We start from the raw sequence: 20,281 nt of genomic DNA, 5'->3' as shown, positions 1-20,281 counted from the left end.
ATACTCAATTTAACTTGATTAGAAGCCTGACCACGTCTACTTGTAATTATCACGAAGGTGCTTTATAGAGAGCAAAAATGCTTATAAAAATATTTAGTTAGAAAATTAATATAATAATGTTAATAGATGGGAGAAATTTGCGCCGACGTGGAAGCATAGATGGTTCCACCTAAGACCTCATGCTTGCAGAATAATATTTATTTTTTTAATTAATTAAATGATTTTAAAATTCCCTTCAAACAGAGCAGGACTAGCTAAAATACGCGGGGTGCGCATAATGGATCTATGCATCATCGGCGTTGATAAAAAGTACTCTGAGATTCAGAGTCTACGAGCTCACCGGACTCGAGACAAGCAATGACAACGACAGAAGACGACGACGATGAGGGATTCAGGGAATTCACGTTCGCGCCAATCACCGTCCATTCAAATCCCAAAACCAGCGGTTCCGATCTTCAAGATAAAATTGATGACGATTGGGGCGATTTTGTTACACCCGCTTCGTTCTCCCGCTGCAAAACGCTCCCTGTAAAATCACTGGATCTGATTCATTTGTCCGTCGATCGCTGAGCTGATAGCTTGATAAATGATGTGGGGCAGCCTGACTTGGTCCCAAGTCGGAATCGGGTTCAGTGGGAGAAAACCAAGGGCGCGTTGCCGTTATCGTTGTTTGGAGAGGAAGAGAAGGAGGATGAATAATGTAAAACTAAATGAATTGAAGCTCAAATTTTGTGGAGCAAAAAGCTTATAAAATATTTATTTGGAAAACATTTGCAAAAGAATATATATTTTTTAAAATTAATTATATAATTACTAAAATTCCCCTCCAAGTCTACGAGCTAAAATACGTGGGTGCACAATAAATTTACGGCCAAACGACTATTTCCCATCCAAGGTTTGACGTTTTCTCAAATACCCACCCGTTAACTATGAAAACACCAAAAGCCCACCCATCAGTGGTTAACTTTGACAGTTTCCGTCAGAAAAAAGGGTAAATGACTGTTTTACCCTTTTCAATTGAAATGACAAAAATGTCCTGCATGCCAAATGACGTAATTACCCTTTTCACTAAAATGACCTAAAAACCCTTAAATAAAAAGACCAAAATGCCCTCTCAATTAATTAACCAATTTTTCATATTCCATAATTTAACCAGCAACTTCCATGGCCTGAAAACAATGCATCATTTCAGTTTGAATTACAGATTTTCGGTTGGAACTGCCTTTGATTATGAAAGTGATGAAATGCAAAGAGTTGTGTAATACATTGCTTAATACTGGCCTGCTTGGAAACCTGAAAATGCAAACCATTTTGATTCATAAATATACTTCAAAGAGTTGTGTAATACATTGCTTAATACTGGCCTGCTTGGAAACCTGGAAATGCAAATAGCTGTGTACTGGAATGCATGCAATAACAGACCATTTTGATTCATAAATCAACACTGTCAACCCAGAATACTCCTCATATCAACACTGTCAACACACTCCTCATATCAACACTGTAAACACACTCCTCATATCAACACTGTCAACACACAGAACACTCCTCATAAGCACTAATTCATAAATTAACACTCTCAACACTGTCAACACACACACAGAATACTCCTCATATGCACTAATTTATAAATTAACACAGAATACACAGAATACTTACAGTGAACATTTCACTGAGCTATCCAAAGAATTTACATGCAGAGAACATTTCACTGAGCTATAGAAAAAATTTACATGCTGTGAGGAAGAAGATGAACCAAAAAATTATCCAAAAAATTTATAACTGAGCAATTGAGCAATTATCCAAAAAATTTACATAAGGGAAATCCCCAGTTTCATTGTATCTGTGACTCTGGATGCTGTGAGGAAGAAGATGAACCAAACTGACTTTTAGCTGACTGGCTTTCCATGGTTGGGATTGTTCTTCTCTGATATAAGGGGAAAAAAAAATGAGTAGGTTTAATAAAACAGAAAAAATAGTAGCAAACAGAATGCTAACATATAAACAGAAGCAATACCTTTTTTTTGGGTCTTCCTGCATTGTTTGGATTGTATTGGCAGGACCTTTTGTTGTGCCCCAATTCATGGCACTGACTACACCTAAGTGTAGACACAGGTTTTCTCTTTCTCTCTTCAGTGGGGTCTTTCCTCCTAGCCTTTCTGGGCCTGCCAGCTTTGCCATGCCTAACAGGTGGCTGCAGCTTATCTTCACATTCCTCTGGCCAGGTTCTCTTGTCTGGAATAGGATGAATAATTTCAGCATATGTTCTCATATATGCTGAAATTTGCAACCTGTCATCTACAAACTTATCAATGGTAGGGAAGTTCATGTGCAATATTGAGCAGATTGCATGTTGGCAGGGAATCCCAGACAGCTGCCACATCCCACAATCACAGATTCTTTTGTCCAAATTCAAGGTGTATGTTCTGCTTGGAATACCATTCATATCAATCACCTCGAACTCTTGCAGTCCAGCATATGAAATAGAGACATTTCGAGCTGTCTCAATACTTTTGTTCAATTTTTTAACAACAAGTGGGGGCAATGGAGTGACCCATTCAGTCCCTGCCTTCAGCCTACTATAAAGTCTCTTCATTATTCTTCTTCGATACAACTCCAACAAACTGAGAATAGGCAGCTCCCGACCTTCTCCAAGCCAACTATTAAATGTTTCAGACATATTATTTGTGATATGGTCAGATTTGGCTTCAGTGTCAAAGCCAAATCTAGACCATTGATCTGGCTCATTGTCAATTACCCACTTGTAAGCAGTTTCATCCACTGCCTTCATTTTATTTAATGCCTCATGAAAATCCACTTTATTTGATGCTCTAGAAATAGCCCAAAACAGATTTCGAAGATGTACCCCAGGGAAAGTTTTCCTGAAATTCGCATATACATGTCTTGCACAAAATCTACTCTTTGCATTAGGCCACTGAGTTTGCAAGGCATGTATTATTCCCTTTTGCCTATCACTCATGAAAGTGATAGGCAAGACATCACCCATGAATTCTTTCAACATCCCCAGAAAGTAACCCCAACTATCATTGTTTTCTACTTCACAAACACAGATTGCCAATGGGAATATCCCACTGTTCGCATCAATCGCTATAGCAGACAGCAGGACTCCCCCAAAATGCCCCTTCAGATGGCATCCATCAACCCCTATAAAACGACGACAACCCTCTAAAAAGCCTTTCTTCTGTGCAGCAAAACTTAGAAAAAAGCGATGAAAACGCAGTGTCGAGGGAATTTCATCCCTAATTACCTTTAGGGCAGCTTTTGATCCTGCATTGGTCATCAACACAATATGACAATATTTAAACAGCCAGTTATACGACTCTGCATGCTCCTTTGCTGTCAAACCAGTGGCAATTTTCTTAGCCCTATACAATTTTCTATGATTTATCTTTAAAAAATGCTCCTGCTCCAACTGAGAAGCTAGAGGCTTAATGCTACTGCCTTCTTGTGACCTTATAAACCTGCCAAATTTCTCAGCTACCCATGATGCACTCGCAGCTGGGTTATCATTAACCCTGAGGCATGTGTGCATATGCTCGTACTGACGTATTTGGTAGGATTGACCATCTACCATCAGAGCTGCATAGAGATGGAATGGGCAGCCTTCTGATCTACACACAACCTTTATTCTTCTCTTCTCATTGTATATCTTTTTTGTAGCAAACCCACGATCAACCGTGTAATCTTTCAGCACACCCCTGAAATGTTCAACACTGTCAAAAACATGTCCAACCTCAAAATAAATCTTCCCATCTGCACCTTTCTTAAAAGCCTTTCCCTTCATATGTCTAGCTAATCTGGTAGCACCATCATCTTCTCCCTCATCACTTTCCCCATCACTATTGTCAGATTTATAATTAAGTCCTCGTGTCTCATCATCATCCTCAACAGATTCAGACCTGATTTCAACTTCGGCATGACTAATAGTCTCATCTTCATGTGATGCATCACTCCAATGAAAGTCATCATCATGCTGGGTAAATTCTTCTCCCTCATCAGAACTTTCTATTGGTTGGGTGTTGGGTGAGTTAGGCTCTGTTGGTTGGGTGTTAGGTGAGTTACGTTCTGTTGGTTCGGTGTTGGGTTGACTGTGTGAAGGTAGTAGAGGCCGAGGAGATCTGCTCTGTACTGGAATAAATTCAACATACATCTGAATAATTTGCTGACCTACTTTTCTATACTCTTCAAAGACAAACATCATGTCCTCATCACTGGCAATGATGTAATTACCCTCTCCATTAGCTGATCTTGCTTCAACTTTTATCTGCTCACCTGGATAAAGTTGCACCTCCTCATTTTCATTTGCAATACATTGCTTAACATCCTTGATGAACACAATTAAGCTATACTCTTCTGGATCAATATTTCTTATTTCAGATGGTATGCCACAAGCTTCAAATTTAATAGTGAACAACTTTGTAGAACTCATCCTAACAAAACACAGAATTAGTTAAAAGAATAACAATTAATTTGAGACTGAAGGCACAGAAAAACACAGTATCCCAGCATATGTAACAATGATGCAACTTACCCAATGACACAACAACAACACTCCTCATGCACAGAAACAAGGCAGTATGCAACATTGTTGTTGATCAGCATGTATGCAAAGAAACAGAAGACTATGACTCATGCAAAATCACTCAAAACAGCATGCAAATGGGTGTGCACTTGACAGAAAGTATCCTACCTTATTGTTTAATCATTGTTGCAACTTGCAACACTGTTACACAGCCTTGTTATACCAGAGAGAATTAAGGTTTTTTGCAACCTTCTCTTTCGCGCCAGTAGCACTGCACTCTCGGGTTTCCCAGCGTATGTAACAATGATGCAACTTACCCAATGACACAACAACAACACTCCTCATGCACAGAAACAAGGCAGTATGCAACATTGTTGTTGATCAGCATGTATGCAAAGAAACAGAAGACTATGACTCATGCAGAATCACTCAAAACAGCATGCAAATGGGTGTGCACTTGACAGAAAGTATCCTACCTTATTGTTTAATCATTGTTGCAACTTGCAACACTGTTACACAGCCTTGTTAGACCAGAGAGAATTAAGGTTTTTTGCAACCTTCTCTTTCGCGCCAGTAGCACTGCACTCTCGGGTTTCCCAGCGTATGTAACAATGATGCAACTTACCCAATGACACAACAACAACACTCCTCATGCACAGAAACAAGGCAGTATGCAACATTGTTGTTGATCAGCATGTATGCAAAGAAACAGAAGACTATGACTCATGCAGAATCACTCAAAACAGCATGCAAATGGGTGTGCACTTGACAGAAAGTATCCTACCTTATTGTTTAATCATTGTTGCAACTTGCAACACTGTTACACAGCCTTGTTAGACCAGAGAGAATTAAGGTTTTTTGCAACCTTCTCTTTCGCGCCAGTAGCACTGCACTCTCGGGTTTCCCAGCGTATGTAACAATGATGCAACTTACCCAATGACACAACAACAACACTCCTCATGCACAGAAACAAGACAGTATGCAACATTGTTGTTGATCAGCATGTATGCAAAGAAACAGAAGACTATGACTCATGCAGAATCACTCAAAACAGCATGCAAATGGGTGTGCACTTAACAGAAAGTATCCTACCTTATTGTTTAATCATTGTTGCAACTTGCAACACTGTTACACAGCCTTGTTAGACCAGAGAGAATTAAGGTTTTTTGCAACCTTCTCTTTCGCGCCAGTAGCACTGCACTCTCGGGTTTCCCAGCGTATGTAACAATGATGCAACTTACCCAATGACACAACAACAACACTCCTCATGCACAGAAACAAGGCAGTATGCAACATTGTTGTTGATCAGCATGTATGCAAAGAAACAGAAGACTATGACTCATGCAGAATCACTCAAAACAGCATGCAAATGGGTGTGCACTTGACAGAAAGTATCCTACCTTATTGTTTAATCATTGTTGCAACTTGCAACACTGTTACACAGCCTTGTTAGACCAGAGAGAATTAAGGTTTTTTGCAACCTTCTCTTTCGCGCCAGTAGCACTGCACTCTCGGGTTTCCCAGCGTATGTAACAATGATGCAACTTACCCAATGACACAACAACAACACTCCTCATGCACAGAAACAAGGCAGTATGCAACATTGTTGTTGATCAGCATGTATGCAAAGAAACAGAAGACTATCACTCATGCAGAATCACTCAAAACAGCATACAAATGGGTGTGCACTTGACAGAAAGTATCCTACCTTATTGTTTAATCATTATGAAACAGAAACTGATACATAATACTTAAAACAGAAACTGATCATGCCCTAACTCCCTCATAGAAACTGATCATCCCCTAACTCACACACAGAAACTGAACATATAACCCATACACAGAACTCAACGCCACCGAAAGTGCTCATACACAAGCCCAACAAAAGCAGTTAATACTCATACACATAACTGAATGCTCACCAAAATATAACCCAACCCTAAATAATATGTTAACAGTACACATGCAAAACCCCTACGTTAATTTTTTTTTCCACTCAAATATACGTATAATGCATAACCCTAACATTACAAAGACCATTACAGCACCCCAATACCCTGAAAAACCAAAACCTGTTTCAAACTTCAACTTCCTAATACTCACATAGAACTGAAAACTCACGAAAATAGAAGTCATACACAGAAACTTACGTCAACAGTGGACATGCAAAACCCCCACGTTAATTTTTTTTTTTGCCTTGCCCTAAAATATACATATAATGCTAACCCTAATATAACACAGACTATAATAGTACCCAAAATATACATATAAGGCTAACCCTAACATTACACAGACTATTACAGTACTCGACAACAAGGATAAACAAGGTATCCGAAAGAATAAACCTGGACGGCAGGAAATATTTTCTGAAGGCCTCAGTTGGAGCAGACTTCGTCGTCGTTGCAGTTTAACTCACCACGAAAAGCCACTACACTTGTCGTCGGAACTGTTGGTGATCACAGTAGCCGAAAACAGCAAACAGGTTGTACTTTCTCGTCTTCTTTGGTACTAAACTACTTCGTCCACCCTTGGTAACGTCGAACGATGTCTTGTCGTGGTCGTCTTTGTCGTCGCCGTTAAAGGTTCACCGTTGATCACACTGGAGCACAATGAAACAAGGTAAACGAAAGACTTAACGCGAATGGAATGTTGAACGAAAGAATGAAGGCCAAAGGTTTTGTTCAAATTTGAAATCTGACGTCGGCTGGACAAGTGTCGCTCGTTCGTTGGTGAAAGAGAAAAATCATTTTTCAAATTGGTGTGAAATGACACAAAGACCCCTCACGTGTCGCATGTTCATTCGCTCACTTTCCCTAGACTAATCCCTAGTCGTCGATTTGTGCCCCAAAAATTGCCACCGTTGATTTCAATATAATCATTCTGCATTTAATACAGACTGCGGCACGTCCTTCGAGCGCACAGTATTCGGCGGCTGATTCAAATTTTGTGCGCCCGATTATTTGCTTTTTCGCCAGGTGTCTTCTTTTCGTACTGCCACGTCAACCACCAAAGATTTGCAAACCCTGAATCGCCAAAAATCGTCGAAAAATCGTTCTGCTTTTCAGATGACAACGCCACGCGTCAGCTATCCGTGCGTTGCGTGTGCACGCGTCCCGTGCAGCATTAAATGTTGCAGGAATTTTTTTTTTTAAAAACGCTTATATTGATTTTAAAATGGAGAGCCAGATTTACCATATTACCCTTTTTTCTGACGGAAACTGTCAAAGTTAACCACTGATGGGTGGGCTTTTGGTGTTTTCATAGTTAACGGGTGGGTATTTGAGAAAACGTCAAACCTTGGGTGGGAAATAGTCGTTTGGCCATAAATTTACTCATCATTTCATCGGCCTTGATAAAAAAGAAGTACTCTAAGATTCAAAGTCTATGAGCTCGCCAGGCTTGAGACAAGCCATGACAATGACAACAGACAACGATCACAAGGGTTTTGAGGAATTCAACTTCGCGTCAATCACCGTCAATTCAAATCCCAAAACCAAGATCGCCAAGACATGGAAAACCAAAAAGGGAGATACGTAAAAAGGTTTTTCGAACGTACAACTAACAAGAAATGTGAGGAAGTCTTAGCCTTCATCAAAAACCATGAGGAAAAGATACGAAAGTATTATTTAGAGACCTGCAACTAGAGAAATGTGCTTGAACAAAGAAATGTTAGAAGACTTTAGGAAGTGTACATCACTTTCTTTAAGGTGAATTTACCCCCATTAGTTATGTGGTGTTGCATGAATATGACAAATTACCTCCAAGATACAACAAAACCCCCAAAATAGTAGTTAATACTACTAAATACTCTCCCGATAAATAATATTGATGTGATAATATTGAACTAACGAGAAAGTAGAATTGCATAAGGAAAAATTGGAATGAATTAAAAACATTTGATTTAAACCTTAATTTATAGACTTGAAATAATATGTCTATTGACACTAAAAGTCATGATTTTTGAGCAAAAAATTATATTTTAAAAAGACATAACTTTTCGATTAGACAAATCTAATCTTGATTAATTGTAATTTTTAAAACAACGTAACTTTTGAGTTGGGTTGGATTCGAAGCGAGCTTGTTCGGGCTCAAAACGAGCTTTGCTTGAACAAGCCCGAGCCCAAGCTTGCCTTAAATGAGCCCAAACACGAACACAAGCTTGAATTTTAAGCAAAAATGGGAAAACGAGCACAAACCCGAATCCAAATACCAGTTAAGCGAGCCGAGGGTGGCTCGCGAGCCGTTCACTCAAATGAAAAAACATTTAACTTGGAACAAACGACACCGTTTAATCCTTGAAATATGAGCCTGAAACTGAGCTGCCGAGCCTAAAATGCGAGCCCAAAGCAAACCCGAGCCTGAGCCCGAACACTGAAATTATGAAACGAGTTGAACACGAATATATGTTTAACGAGTTCAGCGAGCCCGAGCCCAAGCCTGGGCTCATTGAAAACGAGCCGAAAACGAGTTGGGTCTTGTTCAGGCTCGGCTTAGCTTGTATCCAGCGCTACTTTTGAGAGCAAAAATCATGTCTAATTTTGTAACATAATATCCAGTGTTAAAAGTCATAACTTAACCATATATATATTCAAAGTTTCTTAAATTTCCTGCAACCTTGAGAGTCATGAGTATGCAAGGATTTTTTATCATAGAGCCTCTTGTGAGGGATTTTGAAGAACATGAAAGTGACTTTTTGATAAATACACCAGCGGAAATATTGGGCTTTACAATTGGACTTGCTTTTACTGGAAAATCAACTTCCATATTTTTTACTGGAGAGATTATACAATTTAGTCGCTTGTAGCCCTTCCTTCATTGATCTTTGTTTCAAATTCTTCAGGGTTCAGATGTTTTCTCAGCGTGCACCCTAGCAAAAAGAGTTCAAACATTTCACCGATCTGCAAAGAGCTATTCTAGTGGAAAATTTCCCAGCAGAAGAGTATACTGAAAATTATACAGCTGATATAAGCGAGTTACCTTGTGCCACAAAGCTACAAGAGTCAGGAGTGTAATTCACATGTGCTTCTGAAGAGGGACGCTTTCTGGTGATAAGATTTGAGCAAGGCGAGTTGAGAATCCCACAATTAAGCGTCTTCCACGAAACAGACACCATGCTACGGAACATCATGGCATTGGAGCAATGTTGCTATCCACGTTACTCTCTCGTCGTCTGTGCTTATGTTCAACCTCTGGACTCTCCTATAGAAGACAAAAGGGCGACAGGCATTAGCAACTTTGTTCAACAAACCCTGCGTTGAAATTGCTTTAATCGGAGATCATTATGCTAAACTTTATAAGGCTCTGAAGAATTACTATAACAATCAATACAACCACAACAAGGCACGATTGAAAAGCGTGTATTTTGGCGATATCTGGAAAGGCACAGCAACTGTTGCAGCTGCCATCATCTCACTTTTATACGGACCATTTACTCTGTCAAGCAATAGAACTAGATGTATTAGATTGATTAATTATGTTGCATTTGAAGCTGTGAGATTATTTTAATTGATAATAAAGACTTCCTATTTATATATAATTCACTTCTTATGTAATAAAAGCATGCAATCTTTGAAAATGTCAATAAGTTCGATGTGAATTTTTTATGTATGGATTTATTTTACAATATGTTCTCGAGTCCTGCCATAGGACAAGTTATATACTGGATGAATCAATGTAAAGATTTCAGGTTCAAATTACTGCACTTGTTTATGCTCTTAATTTGTTTTAGGATAATGAATAGGATTGTTATTTGCTTCAAATGCATAATATACCTCATTTCGTCTTTTATGAGTTGATGGTTATGCACCTTCGACTTCAGAGTAATGAACATGGAGATGACTAAGAGTTGCGAATTGACATTGATGAAAACTTGGAGTTCGAGTCTGATCTTGGTCAGTGCTGTATTTTCAGGGTGCCACAAGACATTCGAAGCATAAATGAAGTAGTCTACACTCCTGAGTTAATTTCAATTGGTCTTCTTCATCATGACAAACAAGAATTTGTTAACATGGAAAAGAAGAAGAAAAAAGTATGTGAAAAGTTTTCTCAGAAGAATAACAATAGAGAAAATTGCTAGGGTTATAATTTTCATCAAAAACAATGAAAAGACATTTATGTTTGTTAAATATCAACACTTAGGAGTTTCGAGTTTGTTATGATGATTCTATATGATATCATCTTTATCATAGAGATCCTTTTAAGAAAGAAATTTCATGATAGAAATGATATATTACTAGACTACTAGTTACAACACCACTATAATATGTTTTTGTGTCCTTGCAGTTATTTGAAATTCGACTTCCATACTTATTCTTTGAGGAAATATACAATGTAGCTTTCGTAGGCATTGGCATACCTACATCATAGAGCTTTCTTGTTAGCGAGTTTAGAAGTCTGAAATTAAGTATAACTCTGAGGTAGCAGTTAAACATTTCACTTATTGGAGAAGATATACACTACTCAAAAGCTACCCAATATCAGTGTTAGCCAAAGGATTGATTGGTGATTTACTTTGTGCAGTGAAACTACATGAGTCGGGTGAAGAACACAACTTATTGGATGCAAGAATTGAAAAGCAAAAGCAACTGATCCCATATTTTGAAGTTCATGAATTGCAGTTATCACATCTACTAGTAAACGATAAGACTGAACGTCTATTCAGAAACATTGTTTCTTTGAAGAGTGTTTTTACCTAGATGATGCTTGGGTTTGCAATTATGTAGCATTAATAGATTATTTCATCAATACTGAAGAGGATGTGGATTCGTTTGTTAGAAATCAAATTATTTCCCACTGTATAAGGGACAATGCTTCAGTAGCAAATATGTTTAACAAACTTTATTAAAATGTACATCAAAGCCAATCGCCTTACCATAACATATGCCAAGAACTCAACAAACACTAAAACAATCCTTGGAATAGATCCAAGGCAACTTTGAAAAGAGTATATTTCAACAATCTATGGAGAAGCACAGCAACTGTTGCGACAATATTTCTCCTACTTCTAACTATGGTACAAACCGTATATTCCATCTTGCAAGTTCTGTAATTTTAATTATACTTGTATTAGATCCAGAATCTACTTGTATTATTGTAATTTTCAGTTTTAAGCCTCTTTTAACATTTTGTTGCAGTGGAAGAAAATACCACCAGACGTGTTATTCACAAAAGCTCAGCTTCTATCTTTTTTCTCTCTTAAATCTTCTCAATCATAAAGCAAAAGAGCAGGTATATGTGCTTAACTTGACCAAATGGACAGCATTTTTTTTTTTTTTAATCTTGGGATAATAATATGCGCAAGAAAGGAACTACATTAATAAGGTGAACGTGTATATATATAGTATACAAGAGCAAAGAGAGAAACTGCGACGTGTCTGTGGGCTGTGGCTGTGAGTTGTGACATTTGAGAGAGAAGGATTCTACACACTGTCATCACACTTGTATCTCTTGGAGTCTGAAATTCAGGTGCACATATTTTTCTTTATCACTTATTCTTCTTTTTTGTTTTAGCTTAATTTATGTTATAGTTTGATCAATATTAGTTTGCTTAAATTATTTACCTCTTCAGCTGATGTATATTTGAAGCAAGAAATAAACAAATACCTTATTTAAGTAAACACGTGTGTATAAACAAAACTGCAAAAAGTAATATAGAGGATAAAAATTAAGATGCTAACCTCAATTCAATGTTTTAAGATCTTGTCAAAGTGTCGTCTTTAGGTTAATGATTGTGTCAATTCAATTCGATAATTTAAATGAGTTTCAACTATGATTAGAATCAGATTTATTATCAATTCTTTATTAGATTGGCTGGTTCTATTTTGATTTTAAAACACTACCCTATTATGATTAGTAGCATAATTGAGTTTTCAATAAATAATTATGACAATTTTCACTTGTATAGGGTTTTGTATTTACTGCAAAATATTAGACTCTTATCATTCTTTTTCTTGTTTACTTAATTTTCATTTGCTTAATTATCTTGTTACTTTTTTCGGTAAATCAAATTAAAGAATGGAGGTATTGCCGGATTCCAACACCAGAACAAAAAATATATTTTAATCCAAATTATTTTCAATATAAATTTGTATTAACCAAATTGATTCACCCCAAAACATTTACTAACCAAATAATTTAATTGAAACTGTACATTTCAAGTGATTTATGAGAGATTTCGTGTTATTCTGTGAAAGCTATATATAGAGAAGAAAATAATTACCTCATGCTATTGTTATCTACCTTTGGCTTTAGAGCAATGAACTCGGAGATTACTGCAGCCTTTGAGAATGAAGATCTGGTCGAGGAGTTGCCAATTGACATTATTGAAAACGTTGAGACCGAGCCGAATCCTGATTGGTGCTGTATTTTCAGGGTGCCTAAAAGGATTCGTAGTGTAAAAAAAGAACTCTACACTCCTCAGTTAATTTCTATTGGTCCTCTTCACCATGGCAAACCAGAATTAGCTGATATGGAAATGAAAAAGAAACAGTTCATGAAAAGCTTTCTTCAACGAACAACAACCAAGAAAATAGATAAGATTTTCAGCTACATCAAGGATAATGAAGAACAGATTCGTGCTTGTTATGCAGAAACATCTACATTGGGGAGTCTTGAGTTTGTTATGATGATTCAATATGATTGTATCTTCATCATGGAAATCTTCTTAAGAAAGAGACTTCAAGATAGAAGTGATATAGATACATTACCAATAATACAGTATAGTTTACGGATCGACCTGCAATTATTTGAAAATCAACTTCCATATTTTATTCTTGAGGAAATATACAAGTTGGCTTTCGTTGGCCCCGACTTACCTACCTTCATGGACCTTTCTATTGATTTCTTTGGCAGCAGTTTTATGGGTGAAAAATTGAGTAGAATAACTCCCGGGGTGGGAGTTAAACATTTCACTGATTGGATAAGAATTAGTCTACTCAAAGAGTACCCAGGTTCAAAGTTAGTCGAAGGAGTGATTTATGATTTACCTTGTGCAGTGAAGCTACATGAGTTAGGGATAAAGTTTATTAAAAAAGAACGGAGCTTATTTGATATAGAATTTAAAAAGCGATGGGAGCGGATCCCATTTTTTGAAGTCTCTGAATTGCATATACCACAGTTAGGTATAGGTGATGAGACTGAACTTCTACTCAGAAATATTATTGCTTTGGAGCAGTGCATTTACCCAAATGATGCTCTAGTTTGCGATTACATTCATCTGATAGATTTTCTTATCAATACTGAGAAAGATGTGGATTTGCTTGTTGAAAATCAAATTATTTCCAATCAAATGGGGGAGAATGTTTCAGTGGCAACTATGTTTAACACACTTTGTCAAAATGTAATTACAAGCAAATCGCCCTACCATAACATATGCAAGCAGCTCAAAGAACACTGCAACAATCCTTGGAACAGAGCCAAGGCAACTTTGAAAAGAGTATATTTCAGCAATCCATGGAGGGGCACAGCAACTGTTGCAGCAATAATACTCTTGTTTCTTACTGTCATACAAACCGTATGTTCTATTTGGCAAGTTGTGTAATTTTAATTGATAATTGTATTAGATCCAAAATCTACTTGTATTATTGTAATATTCAGTGTGAAGCTCCTTGTTTTAATAAGAATATGTGTTTGTATACTTTTCTAGTTCAATATTTCTTCCCTTTCCCCCCTGGCGAGTGACAATAATAATAATATTAAAAGATGAGTACGTTAAATTCAAGTTATTATACCAAATTTAAATTCAACAATACTCAATTTGACTTTATTAGAACCCTAACCAATTCGACTTGTTATTATCACAAAGGTGCTTCCTATGGAGCAAAAGTGCTTGTAAAAATATTTAGTCAGAAAATTAATGTAATAAGGTTAATAAATGGGAGAAATTTGCGCCGACGTGGAAGCATAGATGGTTCCACCTAAGACCTCATGCTTGCAGAATAATATTTATTTTTTTAATTAATTAAATTATTACTAAAATTCCCTTCAAACAGAGTGGGACTAGCTAAAATACGCGGGTTATGCATAATGAATCTACGCATCATCGGCCTTGATAAAAAGTACTCTCAGAGTCTACGAGCTCGCCAGACCCGAAACAAGCAATGACAACCACAGAAGACGACGACGACGAGGGATTCGGGGAATTCACGTTCGCGCCAATTACTGTCCATTCAAATCCCAAAACCGGCGGTTTCGATCTTCAAGATAAAATTGATGACGATTGGGGCGATTTTGTTACACCCGCTTCGTTCTCCCGCTGCGAAACGCTCCCTGTAAAATCACTGGATCCGATTCATTTGTCCGTAGATCGCCGAGCTGATAGCTTGATAAATGATGTGGCGCAGCCTGACTTGGTCCCGAGTCGGAATCGGGTTCAGTGGGAGAAAACCAGGGTCACGTTGCCGTTATCGTTGTTTGGAGAGGAAGAGAAGGAGGATGAATCAAGTGAGCCGGGTTTATTATTTAATGGTGCAACCGAGTTGAAAAAAACCGAGAAGAAGGTGGGATCGGAGTTAAATATGAGCGATCTGATTTCGAATTTATATGCTGGGAGCGAGCCGAGCAAGGTGGTAAGTGGTACGGGTCTGAATTTGGACTCAAATGGATTGGGTTTGAAGAGAAGTGCATCGAATTTGGATTCAAAGGGTTCGGGTTTAAAATTGGAAAATTGGGATTCTTATGGGTTGAAATCAGAATCAAAGGGGTTGGATTTGAAGAGAAGTGTGTCGAATTTTGAAATAAACGGGTCGAGCTTAAAATTGGAGGATTGGGGTTCTTATGGGTTGAATTTGGATTCAAAAGGGTCGGACTTGAAGGGAAGTGTATCGAATTTGGGTTTGAATGGAATGGATTCGAAGATTAATTTGGATTCAAATGGGTTTAATCCAGTTTTAGACGAGGATGATGATGGGTGGGAATTCAAGGCTGCAGAGACTAAATTACCAAATGGAGATTTTAATTTTAAGGTAATTCTGTTCAATTGATAAAATCATGGAAATGGAAAGAAAATTTTAAAAAAAAATTATAATATTAGATGGGTGTTAATCTTGCAAAAAACAAGAACTTGCCATGTTGAAGTTAAAAACTTGTAGAACATGCAACAGATTATGCAAATATTGCTCTGAAAATTAAACATAAAACTTGTAATTCACTTTGAATTTTGTAATGTGATAAAGTGAATTTTTTTAGCTCATAAAAAGAAAACTTTTCAAGATTATGAGTTTTTGTTATCTGAGTTAATTAAATTGTTAAATTGCTGTTTTATGGCAAACTTTTTGAACCAGAGTCAACACGAGGTGAAACCTGAAAATGTATCAATGCCAAATGTTGATAGACTTAATTCAAGTTGGAATGTGTGGGGTTCAAACTCAAATGGGTTAAGTTCAAGCGGTAATGGAGTAAATAAGGATGCAAATGGATTTAGTTCAAGTTTAGTTGACAAAAGTGAGGATTTTGAAGATGATGATGAATGGGAATTTAAGGATGCAAAACCAGAACCATGGTCCAGCGATAGCAATAGTAAGGTAAATCTATTTCTCTTGATTTGATCTGATTTTTCATTGGTTTTTTTAATTGCTTCTGTCTGAGTTTGGAATCTTCATTTTTGTTTTGTTGGGGTTTTGTAGTTTGAATATAGATTTTTCGCTTAAGGCTAACATTAGGAATATTCTTGTCAAAGTCATGAACTGTGAAATAGAAGTTTTGAATATAGCTTTCTGAATGTTATACTGTAGTAATTTGTCTTTTACGGATTGTAACAGTATAAGTATTTTAGAGATTTCCGAACTATGACAGTTGAAAGAATCTTTGTTAGGAAGTTTGGGAATAATTAACCGTCTTTATCTACTATCGGTACTGCCTATTACTTCAATTTGCATTCAAGTGTTGTGTACTTGGAGAGGGAGTTTGTTTAAAATTTTAAGCTATATTTGCTATTTTCCATTGATTTTATGTTTTATATTTCTCAGCATCATTAAATATATACATCTATGACTTTTGATTTTATTTTCATTTGGTTTGTAAGAGACTGACATCCTTTCATTTGAAGGGCAACAACAAAGGGACTGGGAATTCTGAGGGAGCTCAGCAGGCATTTGTCTTTGAAAATGGGGCACAGGTTTCTACTGGTTTGTTTGCTTCATCAAATGGGATGACTCTGAAATCTGGTGAATTGGACTTCGGTTTTGATTTCAGCAAAAGTTATCTGACATCAGATGGTATTAATAGTTTGTTCACAAACAGTGAGCAGAAGAATGATAGTGGGGCACAGGTTCCTACCAATTTATTTGCTGCATCTAATGGGATCTCTCAAAAAACTGGTCAATTTGACTTTGGTTTTGATTTCAGCAAAAGTTCTGTGGCACCAGATGGTATTTCCAGTTCATTGTCAAAAAGCAAGCAGAAGAATGATTATGAAAATGGACTAGATTCTACATCTGTTATTGGCAATGTTGAGAAAGGAGAAACCTTAAGGGAATTCAAGGATGCTTTTTCAGAAACTGGATCGAATGATATGGTAATGAAGTACTTAGACTTCCTTTTAAATGTAATTAACTATGATCTAGATTTTGGACAATGTACTTAGTGAAAGCATCCTCATATTTGTAACATGAGTCAAAGTGAGCTCCAATTTGTCCTGCTTTAGAGACAGCATTTTCCTTTTCACATTGATATTCAGGTTTAACTTATTTGATTGGCTGTGTGTTTCTTAAAACTCTGTGACTGGATCTTTGGCAATTCAATTGTTTGTGCTTAGGAGCCAACATAGAGGAAATTTACATTAATGGAAATCTGTATGCTATCTAAATTTCATCTTACTTTCAAATTGGTCAACCTGTATCTTTTGGCAAGTTTGAGTGTCATGGACAAGTAAAAAGTTTGCATGTGCATGCTTTTATTTAATAAGAATTTTCTCATGTTCTAATGTGATTTTTACTTACTCAGGGAAAAGACAGTAGGTCGCAGAGCCATAGGGGAGCCTTACCTCTGTCCATTTTTGGGGATAGCGAACTAGAAAATGATGACTTCTCGGTTCATCAAGATGTTTCTAATTTCAATCTTGCTTCCTCCAGGACAGATGACATTAAGAAGAGTCAGGGGTCGAGGGTATCTATCAGTGATCTCATAACAAGTTTGTACAATCAAGCTGAACCGAAGGCTTCTGTTAACCATTCACAAAATCCAAGTGAAAATGGTCTTGATTCTGTAACTAAAGCTGTGGGTTCTAATTTAGTAGATGGTGATCGTGATGGTGATTTTGATGATGATTCTTGGGAATTTAAATATGCTGTTTCTGGGACAGTAGATGAACAGATCTCAGTTCCTGGTCTTGAAGATCCACATGTGAAACACTCTACCAAGGTGGAGCCAAAAAAATTGATTGAGCAGAAAGATTATGCTGATTTTTATACCAAACTAGAGGATGAATTATGTTTTGTTGCACAGTGCCATCTTGACAATCTAAAGGTTGTGAGATTTGTTAAGATTTATTTTTCCCCTCAAAAATGTCAAAGTTGTTAAATGTTTGAAACTTTTCCAATTCGTTTTTTGTTAGCAAGCACGAAGTACTGCTGCTCTTAGTGGTGAAGATGATAAGCTAGAAGCCATTGACAAGGAAATTCAGGTTGGTTATTGTATCTTGTTGATGAGTATTTTCATTGGCTTTTCTTTTATTGGTCATGAACTTATTTTCTTGTTATCATAGTTTTTGATAGTGTGACCAAATATTACCAATATCTGTTAATGAAAATATGAAATTTATTCCTCTTTGTTTTACTCCCCAGATCTTTGGGAGTCTTTTGAGAAATTCAGGATAGAATTTTTATGCAATAATTTTTTCTTGCATAGTCAAAAGAATGGTTGTAAAGCAATGATATTGACATAACTAAAAATTTGACAAAATTCATGGTGTTTCCTCCTTTCATGATGATTCTGTAGAAGGAGATCACTGTTTTTTATGATTGCTTGTAAGAAACTACACTAAGTAATCTTTTCTTGTCTCTGCTGTTACAGGATCTGTATAATGAATTGCACCAAGATGATATTATTTCCAAAGTTCACTCAGAGAATCAGCCACTGAGCAATAATCACCTTAATGAATTCGTTGAAGTTCTCCAGGAACCGAAGTTTCATGTGCTTGAGGCAGAATATCAATTATCGATGAGATTGTCACTAGTAAGTGTCTTTTTCTTTTATTTTATGATGGAGAACCTTGCGTTTATTTATTAGATATCACATGTTCCTATCTTTTGAAAAATGGAAACTAAGAGTATTATGATAGTATACATGTCTGTTTTTATATTTTTGAATTGGTTGTATAAATTATATTGCAAACTAGGGGATTTGGTTTTTTGCCATTTGAATCATGTACTTTGCTTAAATAGGCAGAGAAAGATTGGAGGTCAGCAATTGAACTCCTAAAACATGCGGCATCAACATCAAAGATTCTAAAGTTGGGATCATGGGAGGAGCAGTCTTCTTTTGTTTCCACTTGGTTTAAAATGGTGTCTGTTTGTGTGCAAGAGCTGAGACATGGTGCCTTGATTTGGAAAGAGTCATTAGAAAAGAATGTCTCCAGTCAATTCTTTTCTGACTCTCGAGGTGCTGATTATTTAATGATATTAGTAGTTGTTTCTTGAATATATAATTTTTCTATGGTTGTGGTTAATGTTATATTATGGGTAAGTACAGGCAAGCAGTATATACTTGCACTCGGAGAAATTTACAGGGTTGTTGAAGTTCTTGGATCCTCAGCCAAACTTTACAAGCCATTCATGCTATTGAGTTCTGCAAATCCCTTTGACATGTTCGCTCTTCTAAGTGAGTGTTTTACGTTATGGTCAAGTTCAGGCCTTGAAGAGGCTGTCAGAAGCATTTCTGATCCAACAGGTTTTGAGTGTAATGTAACTCCCAAGGAATTACTAGAATCCATCAAGCATATTCATGATCTTGATGCACTTGCACTTCATAACCATGTTTTCTCTGGACAAGAACCTACCTGTGGGCTATCTCTCCTAACTTCTGGAGCAGTGCCTGGTAACAATTCATAATATCTCATCTTGATTAAATCAAAACCATGTTTTCGAATTCTCTGTCACATCTTCTTAGTTTCTATTTGATTGCATGTACCAGATATGAAAATGGTGGTATGGAATGGTGAGCACTATTTCCTACCTCTTGCAAACTTGTGGGCAAATCTTGTAACGACTGATCCTCCAGACTTACCGCATCTGCATGTTTGCTAATGATGATACCAGTGGAAGTTGAAATTTTCTATTGAGAAATTCCCCAGTCTGAGTTGTCAATTGAATCCCAGTTTGATAATGATGATAAAGCTTCGGGGGCATCAATTGCAGAGAAAGGACTGTGCTCTGGTATAAAAAACCACGGTTTGAGTTTCTGGGAACCCGATGACCACACTGCCTGATTGATCAAACAAATTTTCTGATTCGATATTGCATTACTTAAATTGATTGCCATTCTTTTAGTGGAAGCTGTATCATAGCTATTTAGCGCAGAAAAAGTTGTATTTGTTATTTATATTTGATTGGGTGGATCAAGAGGACAAACACCCATAAAGGAAGGGGAAAAAATAGAAATTTTGTGTAAAAACAGATGAGGATATCATTTTTACTTCGCTGTAATGGTGGCTGGTGAGTTACAGAGTCATATCACATAAAAAAATAATAATAATAAGTTGGTTTATTTTTGGTTGTCAAACTCAAAATGTTCATTGTACAATAT

The 20,281-nt window shown here is 36.9% G+C and overlaps 2 protein-coding genes and 1 long non-coding RNA gene across 5 annotated transcripts in view; 2 read left to right on the top strand and 1 right to left on the bottom strand.

Annotated features, from left to right (window-relative positions):
* LOC123208291 (UPF0481 protein At3g47200-like) overlaps nt 1–14,177 on the top strand; it is a 52,477-nt gene extending 38,300 nt beyond the window's left edge. Inside the window, exons 1-3 of one of the 2 annotated variants that reach the window (XM_044625682.1) lie at nt 11,550–11,770; nt 11,884–12,007; nt 12,794–14,177. In XM_044625682.1, the coding sequence (XP_044481617.1) occupies nt 12,798–14,081 (1,284 nt within the window). In that variant the 5' untranslated portion in view covers nt 11,550–11,770; nt 11,884–12,007; nt 12,794–12,797 and the 3' untranslated portion in view covers nt 14,082–14,177. Of the gene's footprint in view, nt 1–11,549; nt 11,771–11,883; nt 12,008–12,793 lie in introns of those variants that run through there. The other variant, XM_044625681.1, reaches the window with a different exon arrangement.
* LOC123208289 lies at nt 291–20,257 on the top strand. 2 transcript variants are annotated; one of them, XM_044625674.1, is made up of 10 exons: nt 291–672; nt 14,979–15,504; nt 15,823–16,062; nt 16,587–17,054; nt 17,483–18,004; nt 18,093–18,161; nt 18,551–18,712; nt 18,922–19,138; nt 19,229–19,573; nt 19,670–20,257. In XM_044625674.1, exons 1-10 carry the CDS (start codon nt 587–589, stop codon nt 19,780–19,782), a joined length of 2,748 nt encoding a protein of 915 aa, XP_044481609.1. In that variant the 5' UTR covers nt 291–586; the 3' UTR covers nt 19,783–20,257. The 2 variants fall into 2 exon arrangements, with proteins under 2 accessions (XP_044481609.1, XP_044481608.1); XM_044625673.1 differs by lacking the exon at nt 291–672 and having other exon boundaries at nt 14,551–15,504.
* LOC123208295 lies at nt 1,595–2,090 on the bottom strand. Its single transcript, XR_006500757.1, has 2 exons — nt 2,018–2,090; nt 1,595–1,927 (listed from the first exon to the last, which is right to left on the bottom strand). It is a non-coding gene; the product is annotated as an uncharacterized LOC123208295 (long non-coding RNA).
* Nucleotides 20,258–20,281: the final 24 nt, after the last annotated feature.

This window comes from Mangifera indica, chromosome 2 (assembly GCF_011075055.1).
Source record: "Mangifera indica cultivar Alphonso chromosome 2, CATAS_Mindica_2.1, whole genome shotgun sequence".
Taxonomy (NCBI): Eukaryota; Viridiplantae; Streptophyta; class Magnoliopsida; order Sapindales; family Anacardiaceae; genus Mangifera; species Mangifera indica.
This window is presented reverse-complemented; position numbering and strand designations above follow the sequence as displayed.

Bases quoted from the DNA above. Each gene is read 5' to 3' on its own strand.
- LOC123208289 (XM_044625673.1), top strand. From the start codon at position 14,641: ATGACAACCACAGAAGACGACGACGACGAGGGATTCGGGGAATTCACG. The intron at 18,005-18,092 runs GTTGTGAGATTT...GTTTTTTGTTAG, and splicing joins GCCATCTTGACAATCTAAAG to CAAGCACGAAGTACTGCTGC. The intron at 18,713-18,921 runs GTAAGTGTCTTT...TTGCTTAAATAG, and splicing joins TATCGATGAGATTGTCACTA to GCAGAGAAAGATTGGAGGTC.